The sequence below is a fragment of the Blennius ocellaris genome, assembly GCF_963422515.1.
Source record: "Blennius ocellaris genome assembly, chromosome: 10".
Classification (NCBI taxonomy): Eukaryota; Metazoa; Chordata; class Actinopteri; order Blenniiformes; family Blenniidae; genus Blennius; species Blennius ocellaris.
Window position 1 is genome coordinate 23121421 of NC_137659.1, and position 19909 is coordinate 23141329.

Consider the following 19909-nt stretch of genomic DNA (forward strand, 5'->3'; position numbering starts at 1 on the left):
GTCGTCAGAAGCTCTCCATTCGGGTCTAAACGGGCTCTGATGTGTTGTTGTGCTGCTGCTGTCCTCAGGGTCCACGCTGTCACTTCAGGGAAGTCTGGAGAGCTGCTTCTCACCACCAGGACAGAACCTGTGGGAGCACAGGTAACGTCGCCCCCTGCAGAGATGGGGGCGTTAACAGGGTGCAATCTGCTGATGTGGATGTAGATTACTGAAACTATAGATTATATGTATTGTCTTCTGCTAAATCATTACTAGTACAGGGGAGTAGAAAATGTTTCTCCCCTTCAGAAAGGTTAAAGCCACCACACCAGCATGGAGGACAGCAAATACATCACTTTAAACTCTTTTGAATTCTGGGTAAATTTCATCTGAAAGCTAGATTTCATGTATTTTTACAAAACAGATAGAAAGTTTGCCAGTGTAGAAATTTCTAAAAAATGAAATAGACTCTAAGAAGCCTCTTGATGGTTTTAAAAAGTAAGAAACATCTTTTTTTTAAATGTTGCAACCTGTTACTTCTATATTTTCGTCAGCAAATAACACAACTTGATCAATTACAAATTCTAAAATGTGAGCGTTTGAGTCAAAAGGTATAGAAAGTAGCATGCTCTTATTTAATCTGCACCTTTCAGACATTCATACTGCACTGTAATTTTTTTTTTATTTAAAAATCCTATTTAGAATGTCTTCACATGTACTTTATGTGTGTAAAAGGACGAAGCCAAGGTGAAAGAGCCACCAGCCGTTCCTCAGCCCAAACCACCCAGACAGCCTCCAGAGATCAAACCCAAACCCCAGATGTGTGCGGCGCTGCTGGCTGCCTCCACTGCCCCCCCGGCGGCAGCCCCGGCACCGAGGCAGCGGAGGCAGGAGGAAGAGGAGGAGGAGGAGGAGGAGGAGGAAGATAACAAGTTCATGAAGGAGCTGCAGGTACGTTCCAGTAACTGGGAGATTATTTTCTTTGATCAAAATGATAATCCTCCCTGATGCAATTACTTTAATTCTTTTGTACAGGTGCAATACGTAAAATCTTAGGTAATACCACCTTTGTTCTTTAGGCGGCAGTAGTGAGTCAATTGATGTATTTGTTTTTTATTTTAGGAACTACTAAAAGTTCTGTCGTGTTTATTAATTAATCACATTTTTATTATATTTGGATGGAGGACAGCTGCGAGCTGCTTAGTTTTGTAACCCTGGTGTTTGTATCGCCGTCTCCGGGGCAACGGGTACAGCAGGTTACAGTTATCTTGTGTACTTGTTGAGTTTTACTCTCTTCCCTGCTAAATAGATCACCAAAATGGTTTTCAGGCTGTTTAATGTTTACTCTCTGTACTTCACTCACCTGTGCGTCACTTAATGGGGCTGTACCAACAACAGCAAGTAGGAACTAACATTTGAAACAGAGCAGGGTAAAGTAAACAAAAAATAAAGAAATATCTGACCCTACAATTAATGAAACGATATGTAAGGAACATGCATTGATACCAAAAATAATAAATAGAATTAATCAAAAGCAAATTAGGTATACAGACATCTCGTATTACAGTTATAAAATATGAATACTGCTGTGTACTGAGGCAGTTTCTACTCCATCAACACATTGAAGCAGAGCGTTTTAGAATAAACAAGTTAAAATAGAAAATATGTACAATGAGAAATATATGTATAGTCTGACAATGTGTGATTCTATAAATAGTTTCAATCTTTATTATGATTTCTTCAAAATGAATAAGAAAATACAAATGGTGCTGAGAAAAGGCAAGTGTCTTCTGCACTTTCATACTGGAGAGATTCCTCCCACACTTAAAAAAATAGCACAATTAGTAGTTTGAGGAGCTTTTATTCATTTATATATAATACATGTATGTTGAATCCCCCCAAAAACCTTTTTACCTCACGAGGGAGAGAAAGTGTCCATATCAGGTAGATAAATATGAAATGCATCTACGACAACTGTTAAACAATTATAAATATTAAATACGTACTTCTGTTGGATTAATCTGCTGGCTCAGCCAACTGTAGAACAAATTGTTGCGAAGACATTCCTCAGATCAGATGTGTTCCCTCGTCTTATTTGTCTCTCTGGGAACATAAAGCCTCCCGTCTGCCCTCCTTCTCACCATGAATCCTTCCTCTGAGTCCGTGACCGTCACCTCTGCCCCTCTCACTCAGGTGTTTCAGAAATGTACCCTGAGGGATTTAGAGAGCAGAGGCAAGAATAAACTTTCAGCTTCTGAGCTTCACAGTATGAAGCCTCAGGTAAAAAAACACAACTGAACTCTACTAATAAGCCCACACTTTGTGACCTCTGGATGTGTAGCGCACTGTGATGTTAGCATGTTTCTGCAGGAGCTGCAGTTTTGGACATGCTCTCACTCATTTCGCCATCATGGTTCGGCCATTTTCAAAACTCGGCAAATTCCTTAACGGTGTCGCTTTGTCTGTTTCTAGTGCATCAACTTTAAAGTTAAAATTGCTGGTGCCATGATGAAGACACGTTCCGTGTATTTCACGTCACTTGTCAGTGGTCATAATGTTGTGGCTGATTGGTGTAACTGCACTGATCACTAACAATGAATCTGTTTGAAATAGAAGCATTGAGGAGCACTCTGCCTCCAGCCTGCTGTGATGCTGTACAGCCACTGCTGACACAGCAGTTTTCTAATGAATTGAAACGTTAATTCACTACTAACTCAACTGGACTCACCTTCTCTTTCACTAATGGTTTTGGGTTTGTAGTGTTCCGTTTCCTGCTTCTAACTCACAACAGCTGAAACACCTCAGGTTGTTGTTGTGTTGCTTTCCTCTGTACCTGCTCACATTTTCACTGGTTCATATTTTGAGACTGTACCTATTCCAGACGCCAAGCGTCCACTAACATAAACGGATGAAAGTAAATCTGACATTTACAGTCAGATGATCATCTTTGCCATCCTGGCTTCCATCATGTTCCATTGGCGCAGAACCAACTTCTTCAAGGTCTTTAAACTTCCCAGTCATGTGTTGCCACTCTTCCATCCCCGTCTAAAAGTGTTCCATCACATGAACTGTAAATACTCAACAATCGTCCTTGTGGATAATTAAACTTCTAATCTCTCTTTGACTTGCTGAGTCTATCCTTTCCATTTGAATCAACGAGACGTCATTTTTGGAAGTCTTGGGTTGAAGCCCTCCTGAACGACCACTCGTTGTTTTGTCATGCTTTTGTTTTGAAATATCTGAGAAGTTTTCACGTGTATACTGCCACCCTGGCGACTTTCCACTGTTGCTTATTTCAACATTTGCCTTCGTCTATTACATTTAGAATGCATTCGGTTCTTAAAAGGTCTTGTAAAATATTTCATAGTTGCACATGTGCTGCAGGTGGTTTCAATCCATCTGGTCCAATTCTTCTTTTCCCCTCTGATGCTCCATCAGTTTGGCCAAAACTGTCAAGTTTTCGATCACAGCTCTCACCCAGGCCGTGCTGTTTGTCCTGCTAGGTCCAAACTTCTCATGATTGTTTCTTTCTTAATACTGAGATCACCGAGGTCCTGTAAACAACACCCCTAAAGGTTCTACATTATGCCAAATTAACTTTATCATGGATTCCAAACAGTGATGTGTTTCCCCATGGCCTGTGTATGAGGCCCCAGGAGTGAATGTGTGCTCATACAGGTGATTCAGTGATTTTCCCTTCATGATGTCATGCAGGGAAATAACCACTTCCTCTGGTGCTGGAGCTCAGCCTTACTGATATACTTGATGAATTCTAAATAATATAGAAAAACGTTTAGTAGGGGCTACAGGGATATCCACACATTTTTCATGAAGTGCTCCAAACAAAATATAGAAATTCAGGGCCACTTGCTAAAAGTGCATTACTGATAATGTCGCACCTTTTCTGCAGATACTTGCTGCCTTGTGGTTCTTTTTTTTTTCTTCTTTTTTTACAATTTTTGATTGCCAGAAACTTTTTTTAATGTTTCTTTGATTAGCTTGGTTCATGTTAAGAAGCTACTTTTTTCGATAAAGTCACAACGGAATTATCGAACAAGTGTAATGATTTAGGGTTTGTTCACGTCCTGTCTGGTCTGGACCAGAGTCTCTTCAGGGAAAAACACTTTTGTTTGGGCGACGTGAAAACGCCCACCAACTCTGAACCGGAGTCAACAAGTGATCTCTGGTCTCCTTCAAAACCTCCGTCTCAGTTCCTTTACAAACCTTCTTTCTAGTGGGCGGGGGGAGAGGACGTGACGTAGTGTGCAATGCATTCTGGGTAATGAACAAACAAAGTGATCCACATGAATCAGAAGAATTAAACAAAGAAAAAGTTAGAAAATGTCTGGTGGGGAGACGTGAAGTAATGAAGAAGAAGAAGAGAGGAAGAAGTAGAGAGGAAGAAGTAGAGATGAAGAAGAAGAAAGGAAGAAGAAGAGAGGAAGAAGAAGAGAGGAAGAAGAAGAGAGGAAGAAGTAGAGAGGAAGAAGAAGAAAGGAAGAAGAAGAGAGGAAGAAGAAGAGAGGAAGAAGAAGAGAGGAAGAAATAGAGAGGAAGAAGAAGAGAGGAAGAAGAAGAGAGGAAGAAGAAGAAAGGAAGAAGAAGAGAGGAAGAAGAAGAGAGGAAGAAGAAGAGAGGAAGAAGTAGAGAGGAGGAAGAAGAGAGGGAGAAGAAGAGAGGAAGAAGTAGAGAGGAAGAAGAAGAGAGGAAGAAGCAGTGAGGAAGACGCAGTGAGGAAGAAGAAGAGAGGCAGAAGAAGAGAGGAAGAAGTAGAGAGGAAGAAGAAGAGAGGAAGAAGCAGTGAGGAAGACGCAGTGAGGAAGAAGAAGAGAGGCAGAAGTAGAGAGGAAGAAGAGAGAAAGAAGAAGTAGAGAGGAAGAAGAAGTAGAGAGGAAGAAGAAGAGAGGAAGAAGCAGTGAGGAATAAGAAGAGAGGCAGAAGGAGAGAGGAAGAAGCAGTGAGGAAGAAGCAGTGAGGAAGAAGAAGAGAGGCAGAAGGAGAGAGGAAGAAGCAGTGAGGAAGAAGAAGAGAGGAAGAAGGAGAGAGGAAGAAGCAGTGAGGAAGAAGAAGAGAGGCAGAAGGAGAGAGGAAGAAGAAGAGAGGCAGAAGTAGAGAGGAAGAAGAAGAGAGGAAGAAGTAGAGAGGAAGAAGAAGAGAGGAAGAAGAAGGAGAGAGGAAGAAGAAGAGAGGCAGAAGGAGAGAGGAAGAAGAAGAAGAGAGGAAGAAGTAGAGAGGAAGACTCATTGATATCTGGTGTGAAGACGATACACTGTGTTGTGTGTGGTTACCCATTAGAATTTGCTCTCAGCCAGTAACGAGGGACGTGAGCCGTGTCACCAGTCGACACACATGTGAAGATGAGTTCAAGAGGAATTGTGTCTGAGGTGTTTGAAGCACCACAGTGGGAGTTGAGTTCGTCTAAACCAGAGGTGTCCAGCCTCGGTCCTGGAGGCTCCTGTCCTGTAGGGTTTAGCTCCTCCCAGCTGCAGCTCATCTGATTGTAATGAAAATCTCCTTATTGGACTTTTTCACAACCTTGGTGATGACATCATCATTAGATTCAGGTCTGCTGAAGCAGGGGGAGACCAAACATGCAGGACAGGAGGTCAGGTCTAAACACTTTTCAATAAATCTCATTTATGATTCTGACTTTTAAAAGCATGTAACTGGCAATAACTCTTACTTGTTTATAATCCATTGTTGTATCTGTTGTTTTGCCAGTTTTGATTTTTCTTGCACCATTAACTCTTTAAAATATTACTTTTACCTAACTAAAAAATACGTTTCAATAAATATAGGGTTATCATAGTTTAATTTGGTTTACATTTTACACTATTTCCCTAACAGTTCCAAAAAGGCTAAATATGAGCCATTTATTCCTAAGTTACAGTTGTGTGCAGATGTGTTCATTGTGGCTTTTTTGTAATTGTAGGTGAAGACAAAAGGGTTAAAAGCAAGTCATTCATCAGGTGGAAATGATCAAAAGGCAGAAAGAAAGGCATGGAAACCTTCAACAAACCTTTATGATTTAACAACAAGTGGCAACCAGCCAACTCCCCAGACAGGAAGGACAAATGGCTCCCCTGTTAAACACAGACCTGTACTGACAGAATACAGTGAAAGTGGGAAAAACAGAGTAAATCTTCCTAAAAACATGGTGGAAGACAAATCAGTCAAACTGGGGCCTCCTTTAGACTGTGCTCCAGTGTGGGTGCCACGGTCGCAGCAACCCGTCGCTTCACAAGAACCTCATTCTCATCACACGAAAAAGGAGATTCCAACTCCAACCGCAAAGGAAGCCAAGGAAACTGAGTCACCAGAGGTTTCAGTTTCACTGGCCGAAAACAATGAGACTATAACGAGTCCCAAGTCAATTGTTGAACCAGTTTTCTCCCCAACCACCACAGAGAAAAAGATCAAGTACACAACAATCGTGACTCTGCAAAAAGAAAACATCCAAGAACCTGTGACCAGTCCTAAATCCACGCCTGAAAAAGCTTTCAAAGAAGCACCAACTGAGAAGAAGTCCAATATCACTGTTGTGGTGACTTTAGAAAAAGACAATCCTTCAGAAGACACATCAAATGAGCCGTCGTCGGTTGTGCAGCAGAATAAATCTGTGAGCTTCTCTCAGGATTCCCTTCCGGTCCAGAAAAACTCCCCTCTTTCACCCAGTTCCCCCCACTTCAATGCTTTAACTGAGCCGTCATCGGTTGTGCAGCAGAATAAATCTGCAAGCTTCCATCAGAAGTCGCCTCCAGTCCAGAAACCCTCCCCTCCTCCACCCAGCCCCAGCCCCAGCTCCCCCGACAGCCACAGCAGCACACTGCCGAACCAGGAGGCACCTATACAGGGATCCACAGACCAATCACTGAGTGACCAATCACTGAGTGCCGAGGACGGAGGAACTCTCAGCCCCACTGGCTGTGACGATGAAGGACCACCTCCTCCTCCTCCTACCATCGGTAAATTCAGATTGTCTAAAAGCAAAAAAAGGACACAGCCTAAAGAAGACCAAGGCAAAACAAATGGCTCTGGCGTACCGAGTGGCGGGCTCGACAGTGCTGGTGACATCATGATTGTGGGACAAGAGAACCCGAGCTTTGAAGACCTGGACGAGTTTGACAACCGTCCCATAATTGTCATTTTAAATGAGCCTATGGACATCCAGTCAGCCTACAAGCGTTTGTCAACTATATTTGAAAGTGAGGAAGATCTTGAAGCTTTATTATCAGAAAGTATCATGGAAGAGGAAGAGACCATCCAGGAAGAAGACGAGCAGGGTGTGAGGACATTTTGCTTGGACGGAGGCAGCGTTGTTTTAGGAAATGGCCAGAATTCGCCACAAATCCAGCTTGAAAGATCCTCAGCAGGTGATACCTCAGCTCCTGGAGACCAGAATAATACGGGTACGTCTCAAAAGAACGAGACCAAACGGAAATTCAAATTCAAGTTCCCCAAGCACAAGCTAGCTGCACTTAGCCTCGCTCTTCGAGCTAACAAATCGGAGAAAAAGACTCTTGAAGTCGTTGTGTATGAGGAAGAAGTAGACACGGGAGCAGACGTCAAGTCACCCAGGGACACCAAGAAGTCCAAGAGCTTTGAGATCATCAGCAGAAAACCATCCAGTGTCGATACAACCAATGCAAACAACAGAGACATCAAGGTCTCACCGACCATGTCTCATACCAGAGTGGAGGAGCTCCGCAAGAACACATTTGATTCTATTCACAGTCTAGAAGAATCCATCAAGCAGCTGGAAGTCAGTGTGGACAGTATAAAGGCCCCCACTTCTCCATCCTCCACTGTCTCTTCACCTCCACAGAGCCCCGATTCTTCCTTAGAGGGCAGAGACAGGTCTCAGGTCAAAGGCAGGGCCAGAAGGGACAGAGAGAAGAGTCCATCCAAAAGGCCGGCCACTCAGGTTCTCAAGGGTCCGGATCCTCCAGAGAGTAAGAGAGCCAAACCCCAGCCTGCAACCGACACGGTGAAAAGCAGCTCCAGGAAACAGGTCTGATGTTCCTCTTGCTTCACTGGTGCTTCACTGGTGCTGGGCTGGTGCTTTACTGGTGCTTTACTGGTGCTGGGCTGGTGCTTCAATGGTGCTTCACTGGTACGTCACCGATGCTTCACTGGTGCTGGGCTCTTAACTCTGACTCTACGAAGCTTTCGTTCAAAGCCAGGTCTTATTCTGACGGCACTGAATCTGTGTCCTTGAACGTGGGCTCAGACTGGGAGGTGGGCACTCCTGGTCCTATAGCGCCACCATGCTGCATGTTTTCCACGTCACTCTGCTCTAACACAGACACACACAGCATTGTTATTACTGTCATGTTCCTCCGTTTTCATTTCATCAATTTCTCAAATCTCTTTTCACACTAATCATACTTTCCAAACCCTTTGCATCTAATAACATCCACACTGATGCTTTTGAATGTACTTTGTCCATGAAATAACAGAGTATCTTTGAAGGATACAAGACTGTTTGACTGTTGATTTCCATCTGTGTGTTGCAGTGGTTAAATAACTTTGATTGCTTTTTGCTATTTTATGCTGACGTCTAACAACCTTTTAACAACTAACCTTTTGTTGTCAATGATCACCTTGTCAGACCTCCAGCAGCAGCTCCAGCTCTTCTGTTCTGCGATCACACACCAAATCCCGCCACTCAGCCTCCTCTGGCTCACCGGAGAAATCCACTAAAGGCCAACAGCAGAAGCAGCCCAGCCAGGTAACTCCATCCAGAGGACACCCCATGTTTACTGCTCACAGTCACATGAGCATCAGGTGCATCGTTTGACTATTTTTACTTCTGAAATGACTCAAATAGCCCAGAAAACAACAGAAGCGTTGCCGCCTCTCACGGTTCTCTACAGTCAGAATGTCCCAGTGGCTGTTTCTGGACAGTTGGCAGTTCAATGCTATTGGTTTGTGTTTGGGGGGGCGGGGTTAAGGGTATTACATTAGCAACACTATGATCATGGCTTATCTGTAAATAGCAAAAAATCTGGCAGTTCATTCCAACCATTCATTCCAGGATACGGTTGTTCTGCTATCATGAATGCAGAGCAAACATTAGGACACAACTCCTCCTGAAAACAACACACACACAAACACAAATTTCATGACGGATGTTAATTAAACACATCTGATTTCTGTTGGCAACCGACGCCATGGCAAAATAGACCATTTGTGCTGAAGCACAACCCATTGTCAGGGTGTGGCGGCCATTCAGAAGAAAAATGTTAAACAGGATTCTGTTCATTCTGACTCATTGCATCAGACTATCTTTCAACTTCAGTAAGTTGTTTGTACTTTACTTGAAAAACCCAGTATAGTATCAAATAATTGTGGAGGGTCGATGGGCTTAAGATCCTAACATTCAAGGGTCAATTTCATCTTGTGCTTGTAATTCAAGAGTCGAAATAAAAACATTATGTTGTATTTCCTCCTCAAGAAACAGTTTAGTTCCATACGAAGCACTGAAGCAAAACACGATTTACTAAGGTCTTACTGAGAGCCTGCTGCATTTCCAGCTTATTATTGATGTGCGAGTTTGAACGAATTGTTCAAAACCCAAGAGGGACTTTATTAAACGGTGACTCATGAGTCTCACGTTCATTAACTCATTCACTCGTTCTTGCTACAGCCATACAGCTGCAGAGAGGAAAACACAAATCTCACTGTTGTGCTGCTGTAATGTGATATATTTATCACATTACTGCCCTGTGATAAAAGCAGCCATGCTACTACTGCTAGCACCTGCTAATCGTTGCTATTAGCAGCGAGTAGCATCTAGAGTTACTCAGAGTATTAATGCAATCAAATATATCAGAACATTACTTCAACTAAGTCTGGTAGAAGAAAAGAAAGCAAAGTGGGAGAAGAATAGCCAAAAGTCTAAATTTGAGGTACAACGTAGAAAATATGTTTAAAGGAGTGATGACGAATGAATGTTTTCAATCACACACTGATGTTGTCCATTACCTAGCATGAACTGCTCTCATTATTTTGTACCACCTGGAGACATGGAGTCTGATTTTCTATACTCAAGACAGGAAACATACTAAATGGATGATGTGTGTTGTTTGAATCCCGTCAGTGGATCACCGTCAGCACATCCACATGATTGTTTGTTTTTATACTCAAATAGCTTCAGTAGCTCAGGCCCTTCATGCATTGGGTGGGTAGGTGATAAAAGAATATATGTACATATTAAAAACAATCGGACAACGTGTCCTGGAGGACAAACAAGTGAATGGTGCCATTTGTCATTTTACCATGTTTCCAGTTTTATATGTTTCTGCTATAAATGTGTGTCTTCCTCACACCCTGTTGGCTTGCTTGTGGCTTTGCTCTCATCTGTGTTGCCCCCCAGCCCCACCCCCCCACCCCCCCACCCCCACCTGCTACCACCACCACCACCACCACCACATGAGAAACATGTGCTTTGAGTGACTTTAGTGTCACGTAGATTAGAAACCAGTGAGACAACTTACCAGTGAATATATTTATAGTATGTCTTCTTTCAGTGTGAATCTTTATTTAAGTTGTAAACATATCAAAACGAGAAGCAGCTTGTCTTAGCATGTCTTATTTATAAGTTGTTTGTATTTGTATGATTTTGTCTTAGTGAATAAGGATTGATTAAATTAAATACATTTAATTTAATATGTATAGCATAAACACTAACACATTGATCTGATTGGACAAAACATTTTTAACAATGAAACAATCTGCTACTGTTGAAGACATTTCAGATTCTACATCTTTAATGTTGTTCTGCCCGTTTCACACATTGTAACGTTAGTATCCTGTAATTCACTAAAAATAACATTTTTCACATGTGTTTTAAACAGATGTTTAATTAGCATAGAAATAACGTAAAAAAAACTATGAAATAAAACAAACTGAAACTATTAAACTCATAAACACAAATTTCACATCTGCAGGTTGGTAAAAAATTTGAATACTTATGATTAAAAAATATATAAATTTTATTAAGCAAAGATTCAAAATATTAAGTCCAAATATAGAAATCCTGGGTTAAAAATAGTGGAAATATCCAAACGTGCCTTCAACATGAAAGGATCCTTTATGTTCTGGATCACTTCTATTATGCAGCTTGTCTCATGTTGCAGTTTGATCCGGTGTGAGAGTCTCACATGGAACTGGATCTATTATCCACTTCACACATTGTGAGTCTTGTTGCTGTTAATTCTGAATAATTCTGAATGCAGCCTTGGGGTTAGAGAAGGTTAGAGAAGCGACCATGACCTTTGACCTCCCGAAACGCTGTACTGTGGCCACAGGACAGACTCATGTGGCAGAAAGAAATCATGGAGCCATTTGTGTGTGAAACAACTATGTTTTGCATGTTTGAGATCAGTGAGGAGAGTTTAACCCCCGTGCACCCGCTCTTCATCAGTAGTGCTACACAGCTACCAACATAAATCCATATAGTGTACATGTGATGTCATTGTGTGATCGTTGCATGGGCCTTCAGGGTTTTGCTTGATTGATTTTCTTATTCCTCATGAAGAAAAACTCACATCTGACGTTTGGCTGTTTTCACATTAACCATTTCTTTTTCTGAAACTTTTTAACTCCTGAGAAACGGCACAGAATGTTTCATCTGTTACTGCTCTGTCTTCGGCCAGCTGGTTTAGTTCAAATGAACTTTATTGAGAATGTAAAAGAAAACTGATGCAGCACAAAGATACAAACACACACTGTCCGTGTCCCAGTCGGGAAAAAATGCTGCTCAGGTATTTGTTTGTGTCAAACCTAAAGTTTTTTTTGTTATCTTTTTTAATATAAAATGATAAAGGAAGACTTGAAGTAAAACCCTCATGGCTGATTGGACATTCAAACATGTGAAAAGCACAAACAACTGCGTCAGTTTTCAGTTGAAATCAAACTCCATCAAAAGTAGTGAGAAAGTTTGAAGTTTGGCTCAAAATGAGTTTGTTTTGCTGGAAGTTTACAGATACAGATCAACTGAGCAGTTCCTTCAGTGACCACGGGGGGCAGTCTCAAGGAAGGAAAGAAAGAAAGAAAGAAAGAAAGAAAGAAAGAAAGAAAGAAAGAAAGAAAGAAAGAAAGAAAGAAAGAAAGAAAGAAAGAAAGAAAGAAAGAAAGAAAGAAAGAAAGAAATGTGTTTCCTGTCTGTGTGACGTCGGGAGGTTTTCACTAACATCACGAACCTTCTGCTGCTCACATCCTAGATATAAAACACCAGATGCCTCACGGTGCCACCTGTGACGTGCCCACAGCGCCGCCATCTTGGGGAGGTCACCCGCTCATGCTAAACACAAAGATTCAAACACATTTGAGGCTCGTTTGCTAGTCCACAGAGCAACACAAGTAATACCTTGAGGCTGAGGGAAAGCTCTATCCCGTGGAAACCTCGTGGAAAAGTTATTGAGAAGGGGGAAAGTCTTCCACGGGATAGAGCTTTCCCTCAGCTTTGAAATGAGTTATTACTTGTGTTGATACGTGGACGAGCAAGCGAGCGACGAATGTTTTTGTGGATTTTCCAGCCCGGGATCTATACATTCAGCACAAGCAGGTGACCTCGCCAAGATGGCGGCGCTGGAGGCACATTGCGTCAACAGGCGCTGATAGGCTGTGCGGCATCTTGTGTTTATATATCTATGGCGCACATGGTTGACATCTTCCTTCTTCTTCTCTAGAAAAGTAACCTCTACTCTTCCTCTGTGTGTCCGGTCCGTTCAGAGTGCTGCCCCCTGCTGGATTCAGTGCTAAGCGCTCATCTCAGTGGCTTCAGTGTAGAAGCAGTGTTGCCTGCAGGGAGCGGCTGGCCGAAGCCTCGGGACTAGCAGAGTGGAGGCTGTGCCGCTGTTCTGCCGTGCGTTGCTGCTGTTGACTTGCTATCCTCCGTGGTGTCTGTTTGCAGGCGGACAGCAGAAGCAGTAGAGCCGCCGGCGAAGGCGAGCATTGTGCGGTTGCTTTGCGTTGGTCTAAGATCCCGGCGTTGAGCCATAGTCCCGGGAAGCAGGCGCCTGCCTCTCTGTCCCCCCCCCTCTGCTCAGACACCACCGATAGCCTCCACAACCTCTCCTCCTCCTCCTCCTCTGCTTCTTCGCCACCAGCTTCCTCCGCCTCCTCCTGCGACAAGAACTCTCTGCTGTCTCCTCCGTCCACTGTGTCCAAATGTCCGTCCTGCTCCCCCCCCTGCTCCTCCTGTCCCCCCCCGCCGTCGCCCTCTCCGTCCCGCCGCTCTCACAAGTCTTTTATCCCGTCTCTGAATCTGAGTCGTCTCCTCCCCTCGTCTAGCCACGTGTTGTCGCCGTCCCGCGCTAACCTGGGCCCGGCCCGCCACGGGCCGCGTGGCGCCGGCAGCAAGCGCCAGCAGCACCTGGTCCTGGCCTCCACCCCCACCACCTGCTACTCTTCCTCCTCCTGCTCCTCTTCCTCGCCCTCCTCCTCCTCCACGTCCTCCTCCCTCTCCCCCACCTCCTCCTCCTCCTCCCCGCCCTCCCCGTCCTCGTCCCTCCTCCCCGCAGCAGCCAGGACCCTCCGGACGTCGGCGTCCACTCCCGGCTCTCCGGCCCGCAGCAGGAAGCGCAGCGGCGGCCAGGCCGTCCGCGCGGCGGCGCAGCGCCCGGCGGCGGCGTCCAAGGAGGCGGCGTGAAGGCTTCACTATTTCATCCGTGACTTTAAAGATGCACGCCGCGGAACATCCCGCAGGCGTGCTGATAGACTAAAGGAAGAGCTGAATTGCACTGCGTTCCTACAGCAATATTCTGTCTTTGCCTCCTGACTCGCCGGGAGGTTGTGGACGGCCTCGGGCCTGCAGGTCAGCCGCTCTGGACTCTGATTCATCAGAACAAACCTCCACTGATCCAGACGTCCTCCATTCATCCAACTCTCACCTCCTGCAGGTCTCGCACATTTAGCAACGTTCTCGTCATTCTGTTCGTTGATTCAGTCTGGAGCTTTGACACATTCTAGATCAGTGAGGGTCTGGAGCTTTTACTGCGTCATACCTGAAGAAACATTTCATGGAGTTTTGTTCCATTTACACACCAGAGTCATATTCAAAAGACTAAAAAGGTCAATGGAGTTCAATTCTATAGCATTTTTCAACTGCTTGAGCAGTACCAAAGCGCTTTACATCATTTTACTACATTCATCCATTCACACATTAACCTCCTTAGACTCGAGCGAGTTCAGTAATGAGGTTTCAACAACTGAAAATAATGTCCACATATGTGGACGCCAGGTCCTGGAAGGTCAAAATGACCAGAAATTGCTTAAAAACAAGGTTCTTCAGTGACAATTGTTCTCTAAAGTTGTAAAAAACAATAATCCAGCTGCACAACCCAAATATATGTTCCACATACATGGTTGTAGTCGAGGCTGCCGTTCAAGGTGCTCGGTCCATCCAGTGGGAGCAGTTTGAGGTTGAGTTTCTTGCTCAAGGGCACTTTCACTTGTAGACAGGGAGAGATGGGAATCGAACCTGCAAAAAAGCTACGCTTATGATGAGGGGGGAAAGAGCTAAAACCGCAAGAAATGGAGGGGAAAAAAGATCACATCGGCTGAAAAAAGCTCAGAAAAGAAATTTAAAAAAGGGGAAAACATTCTTCAAAAAGAGTCAAAATAGTTAAAAGAGCTCAAATGTTAAAATTGTCCACCAAAAAACAGCTGAAAAGGAAAAGTGAAACAACTAAAATTTATTAAAAAAAACAAGTCAGATGTAATGAAATGTTCACATGAATTGTGATTGAAACTTCATATAAGCAACATTAAAAAAGGTTTTTGCATCAAAACTACATTAAATAGGAAACTTTAGAAGCTGCATTCGTCTCATTTTAAAGGTTAAACGTGTTTCGCAGCTCCAGTTAAATTTGATTTGGTGGAAAATCACCAAAAAAACACTCTTTTTGTCCATAAATGCTGCAGTTTGGATGGAGGACGTCAACATTCTACGACTTTCACCGACTGATTTGTTTTAAACCCAAACGAATCTGCCTGTAAAAACTTTGTGTGACAAATGAGTTACACTTCATGGCCGTTTTAATTCACATGGTTTTGTGTCATTGGAGCTGGACAATGTTTGTTCTGCTCGTCCGTTTGGGAGCGTTGGTCTCGGCCGCTCAGCCCTCCTCAACCCCCCCAACAACACCTCTGGAAACGGTGTTGCTCACATTTTGCTGTGGAAGCTTCCGGGTGTTTCAGTAGACAATCAGTTTGTGAGGGAGGTTTTCTCTCTGTCGCTTCATTAAATCAAGGTTTTCAAAGTGTGGGTGGAGGAGGAAGAGGAGGAGGAGGAGGTGCTCACATCGTACTCGACTAGTCCAGAAGTCCCAGTGTTTTTCCACAATATAAATATTTTTAATAATCAACAAAAAGTAACTCAGATGAATCCATATGAAGCATATTGTGGGTCAGTATATAACGCCTGCTACTGTCGTAGCTTCATAACTCTTACGGTTTTGCACTAAAGCTCATTAAATCATTCTAATTTGTCTGTCTTGTATTTACCAGTAAGTTTGTGGCTCTCTGGCGCCCCCTAGTGGATCCCCGCCCCACACTTTGAAAACCAAATATGGTTTAAAACATTTTTTTGACTTGTTTGATGTGTTTGCAGCTTTGAGTGACACACACACACACACACACACACACACACACACACACACACACACACACACACACACACACACACACACACACACACACACACACACACACACCTCATCAGTCCTAAATGATGCAGTAGAAATGCTACTTTTGGATTATTTTTGTTTGTTGATTTTTGGAAATGGAGTAAGTGTGTGCGTGCTTCTTCTTCACAATGTTTAATATATTTCTATGAAAAAAAACAGACTAGAGGTTTTAAGAATCAATATGCAGAGTTTACCTGAAGACAGTCTATCCAGATGTGCGTCTGTCAGTGTAAAGTCTCCATGCGGAGGATAGAGAGAATATTCAGCTTCCGTTCACTTTCAGGTCTGTGCGAAGCTTCAGGCTCAGGAAGTGAGGAGACTTGACCTCACGGACCAGGTCCTTGTTTTTCTATGCAGCGGGTGGCGTAGTGGTTCGCGGCCTCGTCTCAGGGCGAGAAAATGACCCGGTTTGACTCCAGGATTTGTTTGCATGTTCTCCCTGTGTAAAGGATTCCTCCCCCAATAAAGTGTGTGTTGGTGAGCCCACCATCAGTCACATCAGAGCGTGCCCTGTCTGGAGCTGCTGGCTTCTTGATCCCACATGGCTCCGACGGGAGCTTTTATTTCCTCGCACTTTTAGGTTAAATGGTGTGTTCCTGTGTCGGCCCTTCTCAGTGGCAGAATTTCTCTCTTAACCTGGCCGACAGGATTAAGACGTGTGGACATGCAGAAACTGTTGTGGATTAAAGAGCAGGCTTGATATTCTAACACTTCACAACACATTTATATTAGTCTAATAAAGAGAATCACGAGATCAAAGCATTATCAAAGCATTAAAGCTGCAGCAGAACAAACAACAATCAGCAGAACACACAAACATATTTACGCTATTGTTTACAATGTCCTTTAAGTTACATGGAATTGATCATGAAGATCATGTGGCGATGTGATTTAGAGCACAGTCACATGAGGCGAGCGCTGACTGTTTACACTCCTTCTCATCACGTGTTTGAACCAGTGGCAGCTGGTGATGATGAGCTAAAGGTGAGGCTCTTCATTATTATTCAGTTCCAGCCAATGTTAACGTTGTTTTAATACAGTAAAGTATATAATTACAATCTTGCCCTTTTTTGATTAAGAGACCCCTAGGGGTGAAAATTATTGTACTTTTAATCAGCTGGAGAACAGGGAGCACTTATTAATATGACTTATATGAATATACTTGTAAACAACAATTTGATACGTTGTTAATCAGTGGTTGGTGGAACTGCTACTAGACCCGCCTCCATCGGGGCCTTTCTGCAGCGCCCCCTGCTGTTTGTACAGTCACTGGAGAGAAATCTGCTCTGTTATTCCAGATTATCTGTAGGAAATGAAACAAATACAGTTCAGGGGCCATTGTTAGGTTGTTGTTATAAACATATTGTATATGGTAAACATAAACATATATAAACATGTTGAACACTGGTTTTAGGCTAACCGCGAGACGTAGGATTGTGTCACTACCTCGACTTTACTAAAGGTTGTTGGCGACGCCTGCTGTTCAGGCTACCAGGTGGTCAGACGCTCACTGACCGCCTCGAGTGGCTGGACTGAAAACACTTTGATGTCTGATCACAGTCGTCACTTGTGATCTGATCACCTGAAACATGTTAACTGGTCTGAATGGAGCCTGAGAGACTTGTAGGACCTGTAGGACCTCTAGGACCTGTAGGACCAGTAGGACCTGTAGTACCTCTAGGACCTGTAGAACCTCTAGGACCTCTAGGACCTGTAGGACCAGTAGGACCTGTAGTACCTCTAGGACCTGTAGAACCTCTAGGACCTGTAGGACCTGAAGTACCTCTAGGACCTCTAGGACCTGTAGGACCAGTAGGACCTGTAGTACCTCTAGGACCTGTAGGACCTCTAGGACCTGTAGGACCTGAAGGACCTGTCGGACCTGTCGGACCTGTAGGACCTGTAGGACCAGTAGGACCTGTAGGACCTGTAGGACCAGTAGGACCAGTAGGACCAGTAGGACCTGAAGGACCTGTAGGACCTGTAGGACCTCTAGGACCTGTGAGACCTGTAAGACCTGTAGGACCTGTAGGACCTGTAGGACCAGTAGGACCAGTAGGACCTGTAGGACCTCTAGGACCTCTAGGACCTGTAAGACCTGTATGACCTGTAGGACCTGTAGGACCTGTAGGACCTCTAGGACCTGTAGGACCTGTAAGACCTGTAAGACCTGTAGGACCTGTAGGACCTGTAGGACCTCTAGGACCTGTAAGACCTGTAAGACCTGTAGGACCTGTAGGACCTGTAGGACCTCTAGGACCTCTAGGACCTGTAAGACCTGTAAGACCTGTAGGACCTGTAGGACCTGTAGGACCTCTAGGACCTGTAAGACCTGTAAGACCTGTAAGACCTGTAGGACCTGTAGGACCTGTAGGACCAGTAGGACCAGTAGGACAGCCAATAGCGGCTCTCCTAAACAAAGAGTGCGCAGTGTGAGTTCCTGTTGGTCCCTGTGTGTTCACCCTCAGTAAACTGAGGGATCCTAACTCTGTAGACTTCCAGAAAACTCTGGACAGTTCAAGTTCACTTCTTGAGCAAATTCTCTTCTCAAGGTCCAGTAACAAGAGGGAAGTAACGTGATGAGATATAATGGAGTGGAAAGGACACTGGAGGGTATCATTGGGCTTTTCCATTTATTTATTCTTTAAGTATAAAACATTAATTGGTTGAGAAATGTTGAAATGCAATGTTATTACAGTTTTCAAAAACACACAGCATTATTTATTCCTAATAACAATAGCAACTATAGTGTGGGTCATTTTGCACCAGTGACCATTAAAGTTAGGTCAAATCAATCTTCCTGCCTTTCAACTTGCTTTCCCCCTCAGATTGCTTCTGACAGCTTTTCAAGTCTGATTTATCAAAATAAAGCCGAAGTGGAGCCAAACGCTGGTGAACACACTCCAAAGCTCCAAACAACTCACAGAGGCTTCGTAGTGCGCGATGACTGTTTTCTAACAGTTGTTCTATGCTACTTTATTATGACCTCTGTTCAAACGAAGATGGGTGGAAAAGTGAGAAGCTTCAGTTTTGTAGCTTCAAACTTCAGAAATGTTGGTTTCTATCCTCTTCAGTTGTGTTGTTGTGTCTCATGGCCGCAGGATCTGCAGATCAGGAAACCCTGACTTTATATGTGTGATTAAATATAGAGTGTGTGTGTGTGTGTGTGTGTGTGTGTGTGTGTGTGTGTGTGTGTGTGTGTGTGTGTGTGTGTGTGTGTGTGTGTGTGTGTGTGTGTGTGTGTGTGTGTGTGTGTGTGTGTGTGTGTGTGTGTGTGTGTGTGTGTGTGTGTGTGTGTGTGTTTCCCACCGTGTTCTTTTATAAACTGTGTCTCAGGCTTCAGTTTCCTTTGAAGACGGAATAATAAAGAATTGTTCAATCAGCAGATTCTCTTCGTCTTACTGTCAACGTGCCAGCAGAGGGCAGCCGAGGGCAGCAGAGGGCAGCAGAGGGTGTACATTCGGGCACGTGAAGCAGGGGGTAAAAGTACTGTATCTACTCCAGTACAGACCTTTGGACCGGATGTAGAATTATTAGGGCGGTGTAAAGACCCTATTATTATTATTATTATTATTATTATTATTATTATTATTATTATTTAATAAATGTATGCAGTGGAACTGCCACATTTGCTCAAATTTACATGAACATTTCCACACACGCCTTCATGTGTCTGTCCGAATGGCTCCATAGCGCCCCCTACAGTTTCACACACCTGTAAGTTCCACTACAGGAAGCATATTTCACCTCCTCCCATGAAACGTGGGCGGCAGCATGTTGGGCCACACAGAGAAGTGTGTGGCGGCCAGAGGGTCAGACCAACAGGAAGTAACTAGTTATTCACTCTCAGGGCCAAGCGCCTCTCAGCCGCTACCTGCAGCAGGTGTCAAGGTGAAAGGGGGCGGCCATGTTGGCCCCCTGGAGTTCTGATGGCTCGCCATGAGACAGGAAGTGATGTGGAACTGCTCTACATGCTGCAATGTGCATCAAACTCCCCATGTGTGACCACAGAGTCGTACCCTGATGACTTCCAGACCAATATACAGTGAAAGCGCCACCTGGTGGACGGACAGGAAGTGCCGCTTCCTCTGCCTCCTCAATCGCAGCGCCACCTGGAGGACATGCATCCGATCGCTGACCAGCAATGAGATGAGGACCCTTCAACGCTGCTTGAGCTTTTATTATATTGGTCTTTTTTTATATTGTTGAATTATTAAAAACTGGTTGAACTGGAC

At 44.0% G+C, this 19909-nt stretch overlaps 1 protein-coding gene across 1 annotated transcript in view; it reads left to right on the forward strand.

Moving 5' to 3' along the window:
• The window catches only part of LOC308135568 (uncharacterized protein), a gene marked incomplete at its 5' end in the record, with an annotated part of 73376 nt that extends 57198 nt beyond the window's left edge, over nt 1-16178 (forward strand). The window contains 6 exon segments of the mRNA XM_080503619.1: nt 69-141; nt 715-930; nt 5912-7990; nt 8591-8710; nt 13279-13297; nt 13299-16178. Of these exon segments, the coding sequence (XP_080359745.1) occupies nt 69-141; nt 715-930; nt 5912-7990; nt 8591-8710; nt 13279-13297; nt 13299-13636 (2845 nt within the window). The 3' untranslated portion in view covers nt 13637-16178.
• Nucleotides 16179-19909: the final 3731 nt, after the last annotated feature.